Source organism: Eurosta solidaginis, chromosome 5 (assembly GCF_040869045.1).
Source record: "Eurosta solidaginis isolate ZX-2024a chromosome 5, ASM4086904v1, whole genome shotgun sequence".
In the NCBI taxonomy this organism is placed as follows: domain Eukaryota; kingdom Metazoa; phylum Arthropoda; class Insecta; order Diptera; family Tephritidae; genus Eurosta; species Eurosta solidaginis.
In genome coordinates, this window is record NC_090323.1 from 172,827,298 (window position 1) to 172,850,824 (window position 23,527).

General features: G+C 38.5%; 1 protein-coding gene across 1 annotated transcript in view; it reads right to left on the reverse strand.

Moving 5' to 3' along the window:
• Nucleotides 1-3,539: 3,539 nt before the first annotated feature.
• The window catches only part of ppk26 (pickpocket 26), a 35,930-nt gene continuing 15,942 nt past the window's right edge, over nt 3,540-23,527 (reverse strand). The window contains exons 5-9 of the mRNA XM_067791085.1: nt 7,168-7,372; nt 6,959-7,098; nt 4,737-4,867; nt 4,402-4,660; nt 3,540-4,275 (exon numbers count right to left, since the gene is read on the reverse strand). Of these exons, the coding sequence (XP_067647186.1) occupies nt 4,023-4,275; nt 4,402-4,660; nt 4,737-4,867; nt 6,959-7,098; nt 7,168-7,372 (988 nt within the window). The 3' untranslated portion in view covers nt 3,540-4,022. The remainder of the gene's footprint in view (nt 4,276-4,401; nt 4,661-4,736; nt 4,868-6,958; nt 7,099-7,167; nt 7,373-23,527) is intronic.

The window sequence follows — 23,527 nt, forward strand, 5'->3', positions numbered from 1 at the left end:
CGAAGTTTAGACGAACACTTATTTACGTAAATGGCAATGAAATAATTTTGTAACAATTTTGAAAGCATTTCATTACATACAGATAAAAGTTAACATATCATTATAGTGCGATAGGTAGACATTTGATTCGATTGCGATTTTTATAAGAAGCTGATAAGAATATCCCTTTATTGCAGGAATTATCTCTCCAGAAAACAAAATAACACTCCATAAATCTCTCACACATTGGTAATTTGCTGGGATTCATGGACGGTGTCGAGAACATGGGTATTCGAGAGAAACGTTGTCCGGAATATTTGTTGGTTCGAAACTGAGGAACGAAGAAAAATGGAGCAGTGCAGTAGAAGATAAGTGATCGCGGTATATTCGCTGCCGGCAAAGGTAGTGAAAAATTGTTAATTTTTGACCAATAAGCTCAGCAACTTTTGGAGGAAACTTAAACTGTCCATAAAGTGAACTTTTTCTTCTTAAGTGGCCATAAATTCAATAACTTTATCTGTATTTAATTAGCGATACTATATATATTCCTTTATACAATTGTTTTTGGTATTGATATTAGAGAAAAATCATAAATAAAATAAAAATAAATGTAAAGCGCGATAACCTCTGAAAAGATTTTAGGCCGAGATTCTCTTGCAATTTGCGTCGTGCTCCTTTTTTAATTCTCCCTACGAATTGGTAGAACGGGGCCTACTTGTTTTTATGCCGATTCCGAACGGTATCTACGAGACAGATGAGTTTTCACAGAGAAGCTTTTCATGGCAGAAGTACACTCGATGTGCTTGCCAAACACTGCCGAGGGGAGACCCCGCTTAGAAAAATTTTCTTCTAATTGAAAAAACTTGCCTCTAAAATGTTGATGTTGCTTTGCCTGGGGCTTGAACCCAGGATTTTCGGTGTGGTAGGCGGAGCACGCTACCACCACACCACCGGGGCCGCCAACAAAAAAATTACAAAGCCATGCTATAAACCCAATGTTATTAAGCTTTTGGAGCGCACCTGTAATTATTCCACACATTTAGGATTAAAAGGCATATAGAATAAGTATGTACTTAAATGGTGAATAAAGGAATATCAACATAAAGGCAACACTTAGACACGAATTGCAAAGCGAGCGGCGGGCATTGATATAGCTGAGTAGATAATGGCATCTGCCTTTACACTAGTATAAAGTATGAATGTTGGAGATTTCGAGTTCAATACTCAGCATCCGCGAAGGTAGCTGATGAAGAATTGAAATTCAGGAATATGTCCTAGTAACCATCGCCGTCTGTAAACTTTGTAATTTTTCTCTGATATTAATAACAAAGTCAATAACTTTGTTTCGCACTTCCAGGTGATAAAAAGTTATCTACGTTTGAACTAAAGTTACGTTTTATTGTTTTCGCTATATTTTTGTTCCTTCGAATGAAGATAATTTTTTTATCTAAACTTTTTCGATACGCCGCTCCTTTTCCTATATATGTTTTGATCAAATCTTCCTCTTCCCACATCTCCCGATTCTTTTGTGTTCTCTAGCTTCTTCTGCTTCCAAATACGGGTTCCGATTGAAATACTTTCTTGTCCAGAGCATCGATGTCCATTTGCATAACATGAGCAAACCAGTGATACCTTTGAATTTTTATTCGTTGCATCGATTACATCCCGACCGAGGTATTTCGAGCTGTTCTTGTAAAAGCTGATCCTCTGTGCATGACTAGACCATTTCGCTACTACAGTCGAAATTATTTATGTCAACTTTACTGAGACGTGCATTATCTATTCCCCAATAACCAAATATAGATGATCCTAAGGGCGAATGTGAGCTTTGCATCAACAGAAGGTCCAATCGGCCATGAGGCAAGCCAAAAAGTTACATTAGTTGAGCTGGCTCGACATTGCTGAGCCGCACATTACTTTACCAGTAGACTTTAACCCACATGAGTTTGATTTCAAAATAGTCAGCCCCTACCACTACACTTTGGATAATATCAAGCCTTCTGAATTTTTGAAAGCGGTGACCTCTGCCGTAAATAAGTTTCTTTTGGAATAAGGCAGCCAATGTGTTCTACAGGCCTCGAGCTCCTGGCAGCGTATTCTTTTGACCACCACTTCTTCACATGAGTCCACTACTCCACTACCCCATCCATTTGTATGGTATAGAGTTAAGTTCTTAGTAGGGGCTGGTTTTAAACGGTTATAATTTCAGTTTTTGAAAAATGAATCGTTTTTACACGCCAAAGGTTCCGTTTTTTATTTTGAAAAAAAAAAAGGACAGTATTACGCGCAAGGGTTACGGTTTGGGCTTTGACATATGAAGTAGAGCTAAATGATTAAAGTTGCTGTTACGGTTTTAAAAAACTCTTAAACGGTTAAGAATTTGGTTTTGAAGAATGAAACGGTACTAAACCGTTAGGTATTTGGTTTAGCAAATTGAAACGGTTTTAAACATTCGTGGTTTTTACGAGGAAAAATTTAATAGTTTTGGACGATTACAGACCTGTAGTGGAATTCACTAACTTTTTTAACCACATTTGCCATCGCTTTATTTGCGAATCGATAACTATAACGATTTCGTTATTCAGGAACTATTTTGTATCGATTTTTGTTTATCGACGATCAGCTGTGTTGTTAAATAAACGGCAAGTAAATTGGCTGCGTTAAAAATCACGAAATTAATATTTCTGGCAATTTTAGTTAAAAAATAAAATCGGAACTTTAATTAAATACTTTTAAACACGAAAAGCTGCTTTATTTATAAATCAAATGGGATTTGAGTATGTGGCGAACGTTTTATCACAAGTGGACGGACACCTTCATAGAGAAATAGATAACCCATTCCACTTGAATGCAGCGGAGTTTCGAAAGCTGTACCGACTAACCCCAGACTTGGCTCATGATATTATTTCTCAACTTGATCGTCAATTAAGGGGTACAAGAATAACTGTGATATCAACAGAGAAAAGAAAAAGAAAAAACAAAAACTTACGTTTTGTTAAAATATGTAAAAGCTTGCACAATAATGACTTTTAAAAGCATTTAGTATACGGAATTTATTTATTTTTGGCATTTCTTTTGACCTTTTCGCATTTTTTAGGTTTCGTTAAGCTGTGCTGCCACCTTTCTACTATTAAAACGAAATTTAAATGTCATTTATTTCGAGTCGTTAAAACTAAGTTAGTGAACAGTACAATCGATAAGGCAAGCGACAAAAGCGTTAACTAAAATCTCGACAAATCGCATCGTTATAAGTTAGTGAATTCCACTACTGGTTTTGAAAAATTAAACAGTTTGAAACGCTTAAGGTTGCAACACTGGTTTTAAAAAACTAAACTTCACAGTTTTGGTTTTAGAAAATAAAACGGTATTAAACTGTTTTGGTTTTGGTTAGAAAAGACTAAATGGTTTTATTTAAGTGGTTACGGTTATGGCTTTGAGAAACAAACGGGGTTTAACGCTTACGGTTTTGTTTTTAAAAATTGAAACGATTTTAAACGGTTACGGGTTTGGTTTTGGAAAATGAAACAGTTTTAAATGGTTAAGTGTTTGGTTTAAAAAAATTTAAAAATTTAAAACGGTTAGGGCTCAGGTTCAGCAACATGTAACGGTTTAGAAGGATACGGTTTTAAAACGTGAAAAATTTTAGTTTTTTAAAAATTAAACTATTGCAAATAGTTACACTTTCAATTCTGAAAAACCGATCGAATTTTAACGGCTATGATGACTTTAAGAAATGAAACGGTTTTCAATGATTATGCTTTCGGTTGGGAAAAACGAAGATGCTTCAAAAAGTGACACTTTTGCTTTAAAAAAAGAAACGGTTTCAAATGCTTAAGGTTGCATTGCTTAAACATTTGATGTCTGCCATTTTCCGCCAATAACTCGTTATTCTTAAATTTTTTTTATTTTTTTTTTTGTCAACTTGAGTTTTTTACGATTTACTTGTAATAAATCCTGAGATGGTGCTATTTATTAAAGATAAGTTAAGTAAATTTTTGTCACTTCTAAGAGGTAAAAATTTTCACTAAAACCACATGCAGCCCCTAAGCCTCCTTCGTGGTTTCGCTCCCATTTTCCAATTCTTTACGTTTCGCGTGCCGCATACGCAAATTCGTGCAAAGACGTACAGAGCAAAAGTATGCAATTTCAACGATACTCAATATGGATACGCCCATAAATAGGCCCAATAAACCGCCACAATTGGCAAGAAAGTCAGTGGTGCCATATAACTCAGAACGTCTGGATGTTAAAAATTGTGATTCCTTGAAAAATATAGAGACACGTGACATTTTGTTGCTGTAAAAAGACAAGATTGAAATAAAGTTATCTTCAAATAATATCAAGACAGTTTATTTAGACACACATTTTATGATAGTTTAAGCCAGCTTTCAGCATTTTAATTTTACGCGTTTGTGTACTTACTTTGCCATGAAACTAGTCGTATCCTCGTCTTCTTCCTTAAACGTATTCGCCACTAATTTGTAGTCAAAATCTGATTGTGAAATTTCAGCTTCATAAGCAATTGAGGTGCAAGAGGGTAAACAATCGCATTCGGTACGTCCACGCACATTTTCTTCAGCAGTTTCGGCGCTTTGATTGAACTCTTTGAGCGATAGCTCATCCTCTGCTTTACTTATACAACTCACATTCAAAGCGCCACAAACTGGTGTTTCCGGTGTATCTTCAAAATGTAGTGCGATAGCAATAAAAATATATTATTTCTTGATAGATTAAGTAATAAAATGAAATAGACCTACGCGGCATTGAAAACTTAACACACTGACATCTGCTTAGTGTAAAATTCGATAAGCATTCAAGTTCACAATTACTTTGCGTATAGATTTGGAAGTAGCGCAAGTGACGTTCCTTTTGAAAGTAGCATTGTCGTCTAGAGAAAAAATATTTATTAGGCCGAAACCGTTGATTATATATAAATCGCCATTGACTGTTACAATAACAATATCGTACATAAAAATTGTGGCAAGATTACCTGGTGATAATAGAGATTGACCTCAGCGTTAGGTTTGTGTGGAAAGAAAACATACATATATTCGATATCAACTACCTCAGCCGGTTAGGGGGCTTAGAAAATGCAAGCAGCAGCTATACATGTCGTATAAGGCGATTAAAATACCCAAATGATTCAAGGGTTTGTGTAGCGCAATCCTTTCATGGAATTGCCACTGTAATTTATAGATTCTCCAGCTCAATTGTCAACCTCACCTATCTGTAGTGGGTCCTGTTTCTTAAGCAGCCGAGGCTCTGGCGATCGCAAGTTCTATTGAACTAGGCGGTGGGGAGAGGGATGGCTTAGAAAGTTCAATGTCGTCACATTAAATCATTCCCGAGATGGTCGAGCTTATACCGTAATAGTGCTTTTTACCGGAACTTGCCGGATCTAAATCCCGCAAAGGACCATTGCCATCGATAAAACTCCCCGCAAGCTTCGGGAGTGTCTTTGCTGTTGTTAAAACAACAACAATAACAAAAACAACGATTTCAACTGTAATGCGGAGATATTGTTGTCATACAAGCACAGGAAAAATGGATCAGGCGCTAGCAGCACTAGGATTGCTGGGAAGTAAACATAAGATTCAATTAATTGCCGACCACGTCGAGAGGTCGACTTTTACTAAACCATATCCGAAGTCGGTAACTACCATAAATATATCTTCAGAATTGGAAATGTTGAAACTCCGAACCGCCTATACTACCTTTGTTTCTTCGGATGCGAAAAATTCCCCCCACAGGGGGGAGGGTAACAGCGACAGATATTCGGCAACAAATCCTCGAGCAGTGTCATCAATAACAATATCTGCGAAAGTGACAGTTGGAACACAATCAGCGGATAAGTTAGTCCGTTGTTTGTAATAAAAGGAAAACACGGTTGCTTTGTCCATTAGCGTAAAAGCAGCTCAATAACTCCGTACCCGGAATAAGGCTGAATGCACCTCAATATAGAAAGAATTGCGCAGGGCGCTGGACATTAACTTTTAAAAGCTAGGCCTACCAAAGAAGAATAGAGGCCAACAATAAAATGAGAGAGCGTTGTAGTGTCTTAGATATAGTCAGTGAGTACATACAGCATTGTAACAGACAAACTAGATGCTCAGAAGATAGGGAAAAGTTCAAGAGAGTGAACATAAATAAAATCATAATAAACAAATAATAAAAGTTAGAGAAACCGGAAATTATGGAGACCTGGAGAGGAATAAAAAAATAAAAATGTAAATACAAAAAGCAATTGAAATGGAAAAAAGAAAACATAGGGAGAAGCATATAGTGAAGAGCAACGAGTGGGGTAGGGAAGGATACAAGAAATTCTAAAGTGAACCCGGGAAAAAGAGACGAAAAGATAAAGAAAAAGGGAAAATTAATGGAATTAAAAGTGGATTAGGAAAAGAAAAAAAACCTACAGAGAAACATAAAGGGAAGAGCAAGGAATGGGAAAGGGAAGGATAAAAGAAATACAAAACTGGAACCAAGGAAAGGTGGCGAAATGAGAAAGAAACCTTTTACATTACACGGGCAATCTGTGGGCAGGAGTGGGCAAATACGTCTTACAAATAAAAAATTAAGTAAATTTTGGAAAATAGGAGACGCCACGAAATACGTCGAGAAAAAGATGGAGAAGTAGAAGAAGAAAAATACGAATAAGAATAAGACTAATAGCTCTGGTACGGTTTTATACAAATACGTGACAAATGGAGAGACATTGAAGCGATGGAAAGTCTGCTAGCAAGTTCTAATAATTAAATAATTGGCCGGCAAAAGGGATTAACGAATTAAAGGTTAAAGCTGACCTGCAGTGTATTTGACAGCAAAGGCTATGCGTCTCTTTTAAGTGTTTGTTATTGTTATAGCTGCCGTTGCTGCTACTGCAGCTTAGAATTCAGTCGCAGTTACGGTAATGAAGCATATTCAAATACCCCAAAAATTGTTGGAATGGATTGACCGTAATAAAATAATAACCACTTACCTATGCGGCTCATAATGACGCAAACCCTCCGATGTGGTTATAATTTTCGGTTTTATAGAAATGAGCACTTCCTGATCGAAAGGTATGCGAAAGTATTGTTTGGATATTTGAGCAACCTCACCTGGTGTATGCAATATTATCTACAAACAAAAAAAAAAACGTTAAATAAAACGTTAGATAAATTAATAACAAAAGTTTGCCACACACACCTTAAATCCTTGCACTGGTCCACGACATAAATTATCAAAATCTTGTTCGAAGCCGTTCAGAACTATATACAAACCAGCGCGTGCACCTGGACCAAGCACGCGTTCAGGGTAGGTCTCCGGACCGGTATTCGAGCCATAGCCATCCTCCACATTCCAGTCAGATAGCGTACGTTTATCAGTTTGGAATATCATTTCTTTATTCATGCTGAATAAGAAAAGTAAAAAAATATTACAGAAAACCCATTTAGTATCAAACCCGTAAGAAAGTCTAAGTTTGGGTGAAACCAGCATTACATACCCAGCTGTTCACTCGAAATGCTGTTGTTGTTTGCTTATGGTTAATAGTGTTATAAGGCTGTGGGTACCCCAAATTGGGAGGCATACTAACAACAAATATTTAATATATTTATGTGAGTGAATTTTTGATTTTGTTTTGTTGGCTTAATATTCGTTAAATATAGCTTTTCGAATTTTACAGACACATTTCAAGAGCAATTATAACAAGTAAGGAAGGCTAAGTTCGGGTGTAACCGAACATTACATACTCAGTTGAGAGCTGTGGAGACAAAATAAGGGAAAATCACCATGTTGTAAAAGGAACCTAGGGTAACCCTGGAATTTGTTTGTATGACATATGTATCAAATGGAAGGTATTAAAGAGTATTTTAAGAGGAAGTGGGCCATAGTTCTATAGATGGACGCCATTTAGGGATATCGCCATAAAGGTGGACCAGGCTTGACTCTAGAATGCGTTTGTACGATATGGGCATCGAATGAAAGGTGTTAATGAGTATTTTAAAAAGGAGTTGGCCTTAGTTCTATAGGTGGATGCCTTTTCGAGATATCGCCATAAACGTGGATCAGGGGTGACTCTAGAATTTGTTTGTACGATATGGGTATCGAATGAAAGGTGTTAATGAGTATTTTAAAAAGGAGTTGGCCTTAGTTCTATAGGTGGACGCCTTTTCGAGATATCGCCATAAAGGTGGATCAGGGGTGACTCTAGAATTTGTTTGTACGATATGGGTATCGAATGAAAGGTGTTAATGAGTATTTTAAAAAGGAGTTGGCCTTAGTTCTATAGGTGGACGCCTTTTCGAGATATCGCCATAAAGGTGGACCAGGGGTGACTTTAGAATTTGTTTGTACGATATGGGTATCAAATGAAAGGTGTTAAAGAGTATTTTAAAAGTGAGTGGGCCTTAGTTCTATAGGTGGATGCCTTTTTGAAATATCGCCATAAAGGTGGGCCAGGGGTGACTCTAGAATGTTTTTGTACGGTATGCGTATCAAATGAAAGGTGCTAATGAGTATTTTTAAAGGGCGTGGGCCTTACTTCTATAGGTGGACGCCTTTTCGAGATATCGCCATAAAGATGGACCAGGGGTGACTCTAGAATTTGTTTGTACGATACGGGTATCGAATGAAAGGTGTTAATGAGTATTTTAAAAAGGAGTTGGCCTTAGTTCTATAGGTGGACGCCTTTTCGAGATATCGCCATAAGGATGGACCAGGGGTGACTCTAGAATTTGTTTGTACGATATGGGTATCAAATGAAAGGTGTTAATGAGTATTTTAAAAAGGAGTTGGCCTTAGTTCTATAGGTGGACGCCTTTTCGAGATATCGCCATAAAGATGGACCAGGGGTGACTCTAGAATTTGTTTGTACGATATGGGTATCAAATGAAAGGTGTTAATGAGTATTTTAAAAAGGAGTTGGTCTTAGTTCTATAGGTGGACGCCTTTTCGAGATATCGCCATAAAGGTGGACCAGGGGTGACTCTAGAATTTGTTTGTACGATATGGGTATCGAATGAAAGGTGTTAATGAGTATTTTAAAAAGGAGTTGGCCTTAGTTCTATAGGTGGACGCCTTTTCGAGATATCGCCATAAGGATGGACCAGGGGTGACTCTAGAATTTGTTTGTACGATATGGGTATCGAATGAAAGGTGTTAATGAGTATTTTAAAAAGGAGTTGGCCTTAGTTCTATAGGTGGACGCCTTTTCGAGATATCGCCATAAAGATGGACCAGGGGTGACTCTAGAATTTGTTTGTACGATATGGGTATCAAATGAAAGGTGTTAATGAGTATTTTAAAAAGGAGTTGGTCTTAGTTCTATAGGTGGACGCCTTTTCGAGATATCGCCATAAAGGTGGACCAGGGGTGACTCTAGAATTTGTTTGTACGATATGGGTATCGAATGAAAGGTGTTAATGAGTATTTTAAAAAGGAGTTGGCCTTAGTTCTATAGGTGGACGCCTTTTCGAGATACCGCCATAAAGGTGGATCAGGGGTGACTCTAGAATTTGTTTGTACGATATGGGTATCGAATGAAAGGTGTTAATGAGTATTTTAAAAAGGAGTTGGCCTTAGTTCTATAGGTGGACGCCTTTTCGAGATACCGCCATAAAGGTGGATCAGGGGTGACTCTAGAATTTGTTTGTACGATATGGGTATCGAATGAAAGGTGTTAATGAGTATTTTAAAAAGGAGTTGGCCTTAGTTCTATAGGTGGACGCCTTTTCGAGATACCGCCATAAAGGTGGATCAGGGGTGACTCTAGAATTTGTTTGTACGATATGGGTATCGAATGAAAGGTGTTAATGAGTATTTTAAAAAGGAGTTGGCCTTAGTTCTATAGGTGGACGCCTTTTCGAGATACCGCCATAAAGGTGGATCAGGGGTGACTCTAGAATTTGTTTGTACGATATGGGTATCGAATGAAAGGTGTTAATGAGTATTTTAAAAAGGAGTTGGCCTTAGTTCTATAGGTGGACGCCTTTTCGAGATACCGCCATAAAGGTGGATCAGGGGTGACTCTAGAATTTGTTTGTACGATATGGGTATCGAATGAAAGGTGTTAATGAGTATTTTAAAAAGGAGTTGGCCTTAGTTCTATAGGTGGACGCCTTTTCGAGATACCGCCATAAAGGTGGATCAAGGGTGACTCTAGAATTTGTTTGTACGATATGGGTATCGAATGAAAGGTGTTAATGAGTATTTTAAAAAGGAGTTGGCCTTAGTTCTATAGGTGGACGCCTTTTCGAGATATCGCCATAAAGATGGACCAGGGGTGACTCTAGAATTTGTTTGTACGATATGGGTATCAAATGAAAGGTGTTAATGAGTATTTTAAAAAGGAGTTGGTCTTAGTTCTATAGGTGGACGCCTTTTCGAGATATCGCCATAAAGGTGGACCAGGGGTGACTCTAGAATTTGTTTGTACGATATGGGTATCGAATGAAAGGTGTTAATGAGTATTTTAAAAAGGAGTTGGCCTTAGTTCTATAGGTGGACGCCTTTTCGAGATACCGCCATAAAGGTGGATCAGGGGTGACTCTAGAATTTGTTTGTACGATATGGGTATCGAATGAAAGGTGTTAATGAGTATTTTAAAAAGGAGTTGGCCTTAGTTCTATAGGTGGACGCCTTTTCGAGATATCGCCATAAAGGTGGACCAGGGGTGACTCTAGAATTTGTTTGTACGATATGGGTATCGAATGAAAGGTGTTAATGAGTATTTTAAAAAGGAGTTGGCCTTAGTTCTATAGGTGGACGCCTTTTCGAGATATCGCCATAAAGGTGGACCAGGGGTGACTCTAGAATTTGTTTGTACGATATGGGTATCGAATGAAAGGTGTTAATGAGTATTTTAAAAAGGAGTTGGCCTTAGTTCTATAGGTGGACGCCTTTTCGAGATATCGCCATAAAGATGGACCAGGCGTGACTCTAGAATTTGTTTGTACGATATGGGTATCAAATGAAAGGTGTTAATGAGTATTTTATAAGGGCGTGGGCCTTAGTTCTATAGGTGGACGCCTTTTCCAGATATTGCCATAAAGGTGGACCAGGGGTGACTCTAGAATTTGTTTGTACGATATGGGTATCGAATGAAAGGTGTTAATGAGTATTTTAAAAAGGAGTTGGCCTTAGTTCTATAGGTGGACGCCTTTTCGAGATATCGCCATAAAGGTGGACCAGGGGTGACTCTAGAATTTGTTTGTACGATATGGGTATCGAATGAAAGGTGTTAATGAGTATTTTAAAAAGGAGTTGGCCTTAGTTCTATAGGTGGACGCCTTTTCGAGATATCGCCATAAAGGTGGACCAGGGGTGACTCTAGAATTTGTTTGTACGATATGGGTATCGAATGAAAGGTGTTAATGAGTATTTTAAAAAGGAGTTGGCCTTAGTTCTATAGGTGGACGCCTTTTCGAGATATCGCCATAAAGGTGGATCAGGGGTGACTCTAGAATTTGTTTGTACGATATGGGTATCGAATGAAAGGTGTTAATGAGTATTTTAAAAAGGAGTTGGCCTTAGTTCTATAGGTGGACGCCTTTTCGAGATATCGCCATAAAGGTGGACCAGGGGTGACTCTAGAATTTGTTTGTACGATATGGGTATCGAATGAAAGGTGTTAATGAGTATTTTAAAAAGGAGTTGGCCTTAGTTCTATAGGTGGACGCCTTTTCGAGATATCGCCATAAAGGTGGATCAGGGGTGACTCTAGAATTTGTTTGTACGATATGGGTATCAAATGAAAGGTGTTAATGAGTATTTTATAAGGGCGTGGGCCTTAGTTCTATAGGTGGGCGCCTTTTCGAGATATCGCCATAAAGGTGGACCAGGGGTGACTTTAGAATTTGTTTGTACGATATGGGTATCAAATGAAAGGTGTTAATGAGTATTTTATAAGGGCGTGGGCCTTAGTTCTATAGGTGGGCGCCTTTTCGAGATATCGCCATAAAGGTGGACCAGGGGTGACTTTAGAATTTGTTTGTACGATATGGGTATCAAATGAAAGGTGTTAAAGAGTATTTTAAAAGGGAGTGGGCCTTAGTTCTATAGGTGGACGCCTTTTCGAGATATCGCCATAAAGGTGGACCAGGGGTGACTTTAGAATTTGTTTGTACGATATGGGTATCAAATGAAAGGTGTTAAAGAGTATTTTAAAAGTGAGTGGGCCTTAGTTCTATAGGTGGATGCCTTTTTGAAATATCGCCATAAAGGTGGGCCAGGGGTGACTCTAGAATGTTTTTGTACGGTATGCGTATCAAATGAAAGGTGCTAATGAGTATTTTTAAAGGGCGTGGGCCTTACTTCTATAGGTGGACGCCTTTTCGAGATATCGCCATAAAGATGGACCAGGGGTGACTCTAGATTTGTTTGTACGATATGGGTATCGAATGAAAGGTGTTAATGAGTATTTTAAAAAGGAGTTGGCCTTAGTTCTATAGGTGGACGCCTTTTCGAGATATCGCCATAAAGATGGACCAGGGGTGACTCTAGAATTTGTTTGTACGATATGGGTATCAAATGAAAGGTGTTAATGAGTATTTTAAAAAGGAGTTGGCCTTAGTTCTATAGGAGGACGCCTTTTCGAGATATCGCCATAAAGGTGGACCAGGGGTGACTCTAGAATTTGTTTGTACGATATGGGTATCGAATGAAAGGTGTTAATGAGTATTTTAAAAAGGAGTTGGCCTTAGTTCTATAGGTGGACGCCTTTTCGAGATATCGCCATAAAGGTGGATCAGGGGTGACTCTAGAATTTGTTTGTACGATATGGGTATCGAATGAAAGGTGTTAATGAGTATTTTAAAAAGGAGTTGGCCTTAGTTCTATAGGTGGACGCCTTTTCGAGATATCGCCATAAAGATGGACCAGGGGTGACTCTAGAATTTGTTTGTACGATATGGGTATCAAATGAAAGGTGTTAATGAGTATTTTGTAAGGGCGTGGGCCTTAGTTCTATAGGTGGACGCCTTTTCCAGATATTGCCATAAAGGTGGACCAGGGGTGACTCTAGAATTTGTTTGTACTATACGGGTATCAAATGAAAGATGTTAATGAGTATTTTAAAAAGGAGTTGGCCTTAGTTCTATAGGTGGACGCCTTTTCGAAATATCGCCATAAAGGTGGACCAGGGGTGACTCTAGAATTTGTTTGTACGATATGGGTATCGAATGAAAGGTGTTAATGAGTATTTTAAAAAGGAGTTGGCCTTAGTTCTATAGGTGGACGCCTTTTCGAGATATCGCCATAAAGATGGACCAGGGGTGACTCTAGAATTTGTTTGTACGATATGGGTATCAAATGAAAGGTGTTAGTGAGTATTTTATAAGGGCGTGGGCCTTAGTTCTATAGGTGGACGCCTTTTCCAGATATTGCCATAAAGGTGGACCAGGGGTGACTCTAGAATTTGTTTGTACTATACGGGTATCAAATGAAAGATGTTAATGAGTATTTTAAAAAGGAGTTGGCCTTAGTTCTATAGGTGGACGCCTTTTCGAGATATCGCCATAAAGGTGGACCAGGGGTGACTCTAGAATTTGTTTGTACGATATGGGTATCAAATGAAAGGTGTTAAAGAGTATTTTAAAAGGGAGTGGGCCTTAGTTCTATAGGTGGATGCCTTTTTGAAATATCGTCATAAAGGTGGGCCAGGGGTGACTCTAGAATGTTTTTGTACGATATGCGTATCAAATGAAAGGTGCTAATGAGTATTTTTAAAGGGCGTGAGCCTTACTTCTATAGGTGGACGCGTTTTCGAGATATCGCCATAAAGATGGACCAGGGGTGACTCTAGAATTTGTTTGTACGATATGGGTATCGAATGAAAGGTGTTAATGAGTATTTTATAAGGGCGTGGGCCTTAGTTCTATAGGTGGACGCCTTTTCGAGATATCGCCATAAAGATGGACCAGGGGTGACTCTAGAATTTGTTTGTACGATATGGGTTTCAAATGAAAGGTGTTAATGAGTATTTTAAAAGGGCGTGGGCCTTAGTTCTATAGGTGGACGCCTTTTCGAGATATCGCCATAAAGGTGCACCAGGGGTGACTCTAGAATGTGTTTGTACGATATGGGTATCAAATTAAAGGTATTAATGAGGGTTTTAAAAGGGAGTGGCCCTTAGTTGTATATGTGAAGGCGTTTTCGAGATATCGACCAAAATGTGGACCAGGGTGATCCAGAACATCATCTGTCGGGTACGGCTAATTTATTTATATATGTAATACCACGAAGACTGTTCCTTCCAAGATTCCAAGGGCTTTTGGTTTCGCCCTGCAAAACTTTTTCATTTTCTTCTACTTAATATGGTAGGTGTCACACCCATTTTAACAAGTTTTTTTCTAAAGTTATATTTTGCGTCAATAAACCAAAACAATTACCATGTTTCATCCCTTTTTTCGTATTTGGTATATAATTATGGCATTTTTTTCTTTTTTCGTAATATTCGATATCGAAAAAGTGGGCGTGGTCATAGTCGGATTTCGGCCATTTTTTACACCAATATAAAATGAGTTCAGATAAGTACGTGAACTAAGTTTAGTAAAGATACATCGATTTTTGCTCAAGTTATCGTGTTAACAGCCGAGCGGAAGGACAGACGGTCGACTGTGTATAAAAACTGGGCGTGGCTTCAAACCAATTTCGCCCTTTTTCACAGAAACCAGTTACTGTCCTAGAATCTAAGCCTCTACCAAATTTCACTGGGATTGGTAAATTTTTGTTCGACTTATGGCATTAAAAGCATCCTAGACAAATTAAATGAAAAAGGGCGGAGCCACGCCCATTTTGAAATTTTCTTTTATTTTTGTAATTTATTTCACCATATCAGTACTGGAGTTGAATGTCGACATAATTTACTTATATGCTGTAAAGATATTAACTTTTCTTTTAAAATTTGAATTTAAAAAAAAAATTTTTTTAAAAGTGGGCGTGGTCGTTCTCCGATTTTGCTAATTTTCATTGAGCAGACACACAGTAATAAGAGTAACGTTCCTGCCAAATTTCATCATGATATCTTCAACGACTGCCAAATTACAGCTTGCAAAACTTTCAAATTACCTTCTTTTAAAAGTGGGCGGTGCCACGCCCATTGTCCAAAATTTTACTAGTTTTCTATTCTACGTTATAAATACAACTCACCTACCAAGTTTCATCGCTTAATCCGTATTTGGCAATGAATTATCGCACTTTTTCGATTTTTCGAAATTTTCGATATCGAAAAAGTGGGCGTGGTTATTGTCCGATATCGTTAATTTTAAATAGCGATCTGAGATGAGTGCCCACGAACCTACGTGCAAAATTTCATCAAGATATCTCAAAATTTACTCAAGTTATCGTGTTAACGGACGGACGGACATGGCTCAATCGAATTTTTTTTCGATACTGATGATTTTGATATATGGAATTCTATATCTATCTCGATTCCTTTATACCTGTACAACCAACCGTTATCCAATCAAAGTTAATTTACTCTGTGAGCTCTGCTCGACTGAGTATAAACAAGTAAGGAAGGCTAAGTTCGGGTGTAACCGAACATTACATACTCAGTTGAGAGCTGTGGAGACAAAGTAAGGGAAAATCACCATGTTATAAAAAGAACCTAGGGTAACCCTGGAATGTGTTTGTATGACATGTGTATCAAATGGAAGTGGGCCATAGTTCTATAGATGGAAGCCATTTAGGGATATCGCCATAAAGGTGGACCAGGGGTGACTCTAGAATTTATTTTGTACGATATGGGTATCAAATGAAATGTGTTAATGATAATTTTAAAAGGGAGTGGGCCTAAGTTCTTTAGGTGGACGCCTTTTCGAGATATCGCCATAAAGGTGGACCAGGGGTGACTCTAGAATTTGTTTGTACGATATGGGTATCAAATTAAATGTGTTAATGATAATTTTAAAAGGGAGTGGGCCTAAGTTCTATAAGTGGACGCCTTTTCGAGATATCGCCATAAAGGTGGACCAGGGGTGACTCTAGAAGTTGTTTGTACGATATGGGTATCCAATGAAATGTGTTAATGATAATTTTAAAAGGGAGTGGGCCTAAGTTCTACAGGTGGATGCCTTTTCGAGATATCGCCATAAAGGTGGACCAGGGGTGACTCTAGAATTTGTTTGTACGATATGGGTATCAAATGAAATGTGTTAATGATAATTTTAAAAGGGAGTGGGCCTAAGTTCTACAGGTGGATGCCTTTTCGAGATATCGCCATAAACGTGGACCAGGGGTGACTCTAGAATTTGTTTGTACGATATGGGTATCAAATGAAATGTGTTAATGATAATTTTAAAAGGGAGTGGGCCTAAGTTCTATAGGTGGACGCCTTTTCGAGATATCGCCATAAAGGTGGACCAGGGGTGACTCTAGAATTTGTTTGTACGATATGTGTATCAAATGAAATGTGTTAATGATAATTTTAAAAGGGAGTGGGCCTAAGTTCTACAGGTGGATGCCTTTTCGAGATATCGCCATAAAGGTGGACCAGGGGTGACTCTAGAATTTGTTTGTACGATATGGGTATCAAATGAAATGTGTTAATGATAATTTTAAAAGGGAGTGGGCCTAAGTTCTTTAGGTGGACGCCTTTTCGAGATATCGCCATAAAGGTGGACCAGGGGTGACTCTAGAATTTATTTTGTACGATATGGGTATCAAATGAAATGTGTTAATGATAATTTTAAAAGGGAGTGGGCCTAAGTTCTATAGGTGGACGCCTTTTCGAGATATCGCCATAAAGGTGGACCAGGGGTGACTCTAGAATTTGTTTGTACGATATGGGTATCAAATTAAATGTGTTAATGATAATTTTAAAAGGGAGTGGGCCTAAGTTCTATAAGTGGACGCCTTTTCGAGATATCGCCATAAAGGTGGACCAGGGGTGACTCTAGAAGTTGTTTGTACGATATGGGTATCCAATGAAATGTGTTAATGATAATTTTAAAAGGGAGTGGGCCTAAGTTCTACAGGTGGATGCCTTTTCGAGATATCGCCATAAAGGTGGTCCAGGGGTGACTCTAGAATTTGTTTGTACGATATGGGTATCAAATGAAATGTGTTAATGATAATTTTAAAAGGGAGTGGGCCTAAGTTCTACAGGTGATGCCTTTTCGAGATATCGCCATAAACGTGGACCAGGGGTGACTCTAGAATTTGTTTGTACGATATGGGTATCAAACGAAATGTGTTAATGATAATTTTAAAAGGGAGTGGGCCTAAGTTCTATAGGTGGACGCCTTTTCGAGATATCGCCATAAAGGTGGACCAGGGGTGACTCTAGAATTTGTTTGTACGATATGGGTATCAAATGAAATGTGTTAATGATAATTTTAAAAGGGAGTGGGCCTAAGTTCTACATGTGGATGCCTTTTCGAGATATCGCCATAAAGGTGGACCAGGGGTGACTCTAGAATTTGTTTGTACGATATGGGTATCAAATGAAATGTGTTAATGATAATTTTAAAAGGGAGTGGGCCTAAGTTCTACAGGTGGATGCCTTTTCGAGATATCGCCAGAAAGGTGGACCAGGGGTGACTCTAGAATTTGTTTGTACGATATGGGTATCAAATGAAATGTGTTAATGATAATTTTAAAAGGGAGTGGGCCTAAGTTCTACAGGTGGATGCCTTTTCGAGATATCGCCATAAAGGTGGACCAGGGGTGACTCTAGAATTTGTTTGTACGATATGGGTATCAAATGAAATGTGTTAATGATAATTTTAAAAGGGAGTGGGCCTAAGTTCTACAGGTGGATGCCTTTTCGAGATATCGCCATAAACGTGGACCAGGGGTGACTCTAGAATTTGTTTGTACGATATGGGTATCAAATGAAATGTGTTAATGATAATTTTAAAAGGGAGTGGGCCTAAGTTCTATAAGTGGACGCCTTTTCGAGATATCGCCATAAAGGTGGACCAGGGGTGACTCTAGAATTTGTTTGTACGATATGGGTATCAAATTAAATGTGTTAATGATAATTTTAAAAGGGAGTGGGCCTAAGTTCTATAAGTGGACGCCTTTTCGAGATATCGCCATAAAGGTGGACCAGGGGTGACTCTAGAATTTGTTTGTACGATATGGGTATCAAATTAAATGTGTTAATGATAATTTTAAAAGGGAGTGGGCCTAAGTTCTATAGGTGGACGCCTTTTCGAGATATCGCCATAAAGGTGGACCAGGGGTGACTCTAGAATTTGTTTGTACGATATGGGTATCAAATGAAATGTTTTAATGATAATTTTAAAAGGGAGTGGGCCTAAGTTCTACAGGTGGATGCCTTTTCGAGATATCGCCATAAACGTGGACCAGGGGTAACTCTAGAATTTGTTTGTACGATATGGGTATCAAATGAAATGTGTTAATGATAATTTTAAAAGGGAGTGGGCCTAAGTTCTATAAGTGGACGCCTTTTCGAGATATCGCCATAAAGGTGGACCAGGGGTGACTCTAGAATTTGTTTGTACGATATGGGTATAAAATGAAATGTGTTAATGATAATTTTAAAAGGGAGTGGGCCTAAGTTCTATAAGTGGACGCCTTTTCGAGATATCGCCATAAAGGTGGACCAGGGGTGACTCTAGAATTTGTTTGTACGATATGGGTATCAAATGAAATGTTTTAATGATAATTTTAAAAGGGAGTGGGCCTAAGTTCTACAGGTGGATGCCTTTTCGAGATATCGCCATAAACGTGGACCAGGGATAACCCTAGAATTTGTTTGTACGATATGGGTATCAAATGAAATGTGTTAATGATAATTTTAAAAGGGAGTGGGCTTAAGTTCTATAAGTGGACGCCTTTTCGAGATATCGCCATAAAGGTGGACCAGGGGTGACTCTAGAATTTGTTTGTACGATATGGGTATCAAATTAAATGTTTTAATGATAATTTTAAAAGGGAGTGGGCCTAAGTTCTATAAGTGGACGCCTTTTCGAGATATCGCCATAAAGGTGGACCAGGGGTGACTCTAGAATTTGTTTGTACGATATGGGTATCAAATGAAATGTTTTAATGATAATTTTAAAAGGGAGTGGGCCTAAGTTCTACAGGTGGATGCCTTTTCGAGATATCGCCATAAACGTGGACCAGGGGTAACTCTAGAATTTGTTTGTACGATATGGGTATCAAATGAAATGTGTTAATGATAATTTTAAAAGGGAGTGGGCCTAAGTTCTATAAGTGGACGCCTTTTGGAGATATCGCCATAAAGGTGGACCAGGGTGACTCTACAATTTGTTTGTACGATATGGGTATAAAATGAAATGTGTTAATGATAATTTTAAAAGGTAGTGGGCCTAAGTTCTATAGGTGGACGCCTTTTCGAGATATCGCCATAAAGGTGGACCAGGGGTGACTCTAGAATTTTTTTGTACGATATGGGTATCAAATGAAATGTGTTAATGATAATTTTAAAAGGGAGTGGGCCTAAGTTCTATAGGTGGACGCCTTTTCGAGATATCGCCATAAAGGTGGACCAGGGGTGACTCTAGAATTTGTTTGTACGATATGGGTATCAAATTAAATGTGTTAATGATAATTTTAAAAGGGAGTGGGCCTAAGTTCTATAAGTGGACGCCTTTTCGAGATATCGCCATAAAGGTGGACCAGGGGTGACTCTAGAATTTGTTTGTACGATATGGGTATCACATGAAATGTGTTAATGATAATTTTAAAAGGGAGTGGGCCCAAGTTCTACAGGTGGATGCCTTTTCAAGATATCGCCATAAAGGTGGACCAGGGGTGACTCTAGAATTTATTTTGTACGATATGGGTATCAAATCAAATGTGGTAGTGATAATTTTAAAAGGGAGTGGGCCTAAGTTCTATACGTGGACGCCTTTTCGAGATAACGCCATAAAGGTGGACCAGGGGTGACTCTAGAATTTATTTTGTACGATATGGGTATCAAATGAAATGTGGTAATGATAATTTAAAAAGGGAGTGGGCCTAAGTTCTATAGGTGGACGCCTTTTCGAGATATCGCCATAAAGGTGGACCAGGGGTGACTCTAGAATTTATTTTGTACGATATGGGTATCAAATGAAATGTGGTAGTGATAATTTTAAAAGGGAGTGGGCCTAAGTTCTATAGGTGGACGCCTTTTCGAGATATCGCCATAAAGGTGGACCAGGGGTGACTCTAGAATTTGTTTGTACGATATGGGTATCACATGAAATGTGTTAATGATAATTTTAAAAGGGAGTGGGCCTAAGTTCTACAGGTGGATGCCTTTTCGAGATATCGCCATAATCGTGGACCAGGGGTGACTCTAGAATTTGTTTGTACGATATGGGTATAAAATGAAATGTGTTAATGATAATTTTAAAAGGGAGTGGTCCTAAGTTCTATAGGTGGACGCCTTTTCGAGATATCGCCATAAAGGTGGACCAGGGGTGACTCTAGAATATATTTTGTACGATATGGGTATCAAATGAAATGTGGTAATGATAATTTTAAAAGGGAGTGGGCCTAAGTTCTATAGGTGGACGCCTTTTCGAGATATCGCCATAAAGGTGGACCAGGGGTGACTCTAGAATTTGTTTGTACGATATGGGTATCACATGAAATGTGTTAATGATAATTTTAAAAGGGAGTGGGCCCAAGTTCTACAGGTGGATGCCTTTTCAAGATATCGCCATAAAGGTGGACCAGGGGTGACTCTAGAATTTGTTTGTACGATATGGGTATCAAATTAAATGTGTTAATGATAATTTTAAAAGGGAGTGGGCCTAAGTTCTATAAGTGGACGCCTTTTCGAGATATCGCCATAAAGGTGGACCAGGGGTGACTCTAGAATTTGTTTGTACGATATGGGTATCACATGAAATGTGTTAATGATAATTTTAAAAGGGAGTGGGCCCAAGTTCTACAGGTGGATGCCTTTTCAAGATATCGCCATAAAGGTGGACCAGGGGTGACTCTAGAATTTGTTTGTACGATATGGGTATCAAATTAAATGTGTTAATGATAATTTTAAAAGGGAGTGGGCCTAAGTTCTATAAGTGGACGCCTTTTCGAGATATCGCCATAAAGGTGGACCAGGGGTGACTCTAGAATTTGTTTGTACGATATGGGTATCACATGAAATGTGTTAATGATAATTTTAAAAGGGAGTGGGCCTAAGTTCTATAGGTGGACGCCTTTTCGAGATATCGCCATAAAGGTGGACCAGGGGTGACTCTAGAATTTGTTTGTACGATATGGGTATCAAATTAAATGTGTTAATGATAATTTTAAAAGGGAGTGGGCCTAAGTTCTATAAGTGGACGCCTTTTCGAGATATCGCCATAAAGGTGGACCAGGGGTGACTCTAGAATTTGTTTGTACGATATGGGTATCACATGAAATGTGTTAATGATAATTTTAAAAGGGAGTGGGCCCAAGTTCTACAGGTGGATGCCTTTTCAAGATATCGCCATAAAGGTGGACCAGGGGTGACTCTAGAATTTATTTTGTACGATATGGGTATCAAATCAAATGTGGTAGTGATAATTTTAAAAGGGAGTGGGCCTAAGTTCTATACGTGGACGCCTTTTCGAGATAACGCCATAAAGGTGGACCAGGGGTGACTCTAGAATTTATTTTGTACGATATGGGTATCAAATGAAATGTGGTAATGATAATTTAAAAAGGGAGTGGGCCTAAGTTCTATAGGTGGACGCCTTTTCGAGATATCGCCATAAAGGTGGACCAGGGGTGACTCTAGAATTTATTTTGTACGATATGGGTATCAAATGAAATGTGGTAGTGATAATTTTAAAAGGGAGTGGGCCTAAGTTCTATAGGTGTACGCCTTTTCGAGATATCGCCATAAAGGTGGACCAGGGGTGACTCTAGAATTTGTTTGTACGATATGGGTATCACATGAAATGTGTTAATGATAATTTTAAAAGGGAGTGGGCCTAAGTTCTACAGGTGGATGCCTTTTCGAGATATCGCCATAATCGTGGACCAGGGGTGACTCTAGAATTTGTTTGTACGATATGGGTATAAAATGAAATGTGTTAATGATAATTTTAAAAGGGAGTGGTCCTAAGTTCTATAGGTGGACGCCTTTTCGAGATATCGCCATAAAGGTGGACCAGGGGTGACTCTAGAATATATTTTGTACGATATGGGTATCAAATGAAATGTGGTAATGATAATTTTAAAAGGGAGTGGGCCTAAGTTCTATAGGTGGACGCCTTTTCGAGATATCGCCATAAAGGTGGACCAGGGGTGACTCTAGAATTTGTTTGTACGATATGGGTATCAAATTAAATGTGTTAATGATAATTGTAAAAGGGAGTGGGCCTAAGTTCTATAAGTGGACGCCTTTTCGAGATATCGCCATAAAGGTGGACCAGGGGTGACTCTAGAATTTGTTTGTACGATATGGGTATCAAACGAAATGTGCTAATGATAATTTTAAAAGGGAGTGGGCCTAAGTTCTATAGGTGGACGCCTTTTCGAGATATCGCCATAAAGGTGGACCAGGGGTGACTCTAGAATTTATTTTGTACGATATGGGTATCAAATGAAATGTGTTAATGATAATTTTAAAAGGGAGTGGGCCTAAGTTCTATAGGTGTACGCCTTTTCGAGATATCGCCATAAAGGTGGACCAGGGGTGACTCTAGAATTTGTTTGTACGATATGGGTATCACATGAAATGTGTTAATGATAATTTTAAAAGGGAGTGGGCCTAAGTTCTATAGGTGGACGCCTTTTCGAGATATCGCCATAAACGTGGACCAGGGGTGACTCTAGAATTTGTTTGTACGATATGGGTATCAAATGAAAGGTGTTAATAAGTATTTTAAAAGGGGGTGGGCCTTACTTCTATAGGTGGATGCCTTTTCGAGATATCGCCATAAACGTGGACCAGGGGTGACTCTAGAATTTGTTTGTACGATATGGGTATCAAATTAAAGGTATTAATGAGGGTTTTAAAAGGGAGTGGCCCTTAGTTGTATATGTGAAGGCGTTTTCGAGATATCGACCAAAATGTGGAACAGAGTGATCCAGAACACCATCTGTCGGGTACCGCTAAGTTATTTATATATGTAATACCACGAAGAGTATTCCTTCCATGATTCCAAGGGCTTTTGATTTCGCCCTGCAGAACTTTTTCATTTTCTTCTACTTAATATGGTAGGTGTCACACCCATTTTACCAAGTTTTTTTCTAAAGTTATATTTTGCGTCAATAGACCAATACAATTACCATGTTTCATCCCTTTTTTCGTATTTGGTATATAATTATGGCATTTTTTTCATTTTTCGTAATTTTCGATATCGAAAAAGTGGGCGTGGTTATAGTCGGATTTCGGCCATTTTTTACACCAATACAAAGTGAGTTCAGATAAGTACGTGAGCTGAGTTTAGTAAAGATATATCGATTTGTGCTCAAGTTATCGTGTTAACGGCCGAGCGGAAGGACATGCGACCGACTGTGTATAAAAACTGGGCGTGGCTTCAACCGATTTTGCCCTTTTTCACAGAAAACAGTTATCGTCCCAGAGTCTAAGCCTCTACCAAATTTCACAAGGATTGGTAAATTTTTGTTCGACTTATGGCAT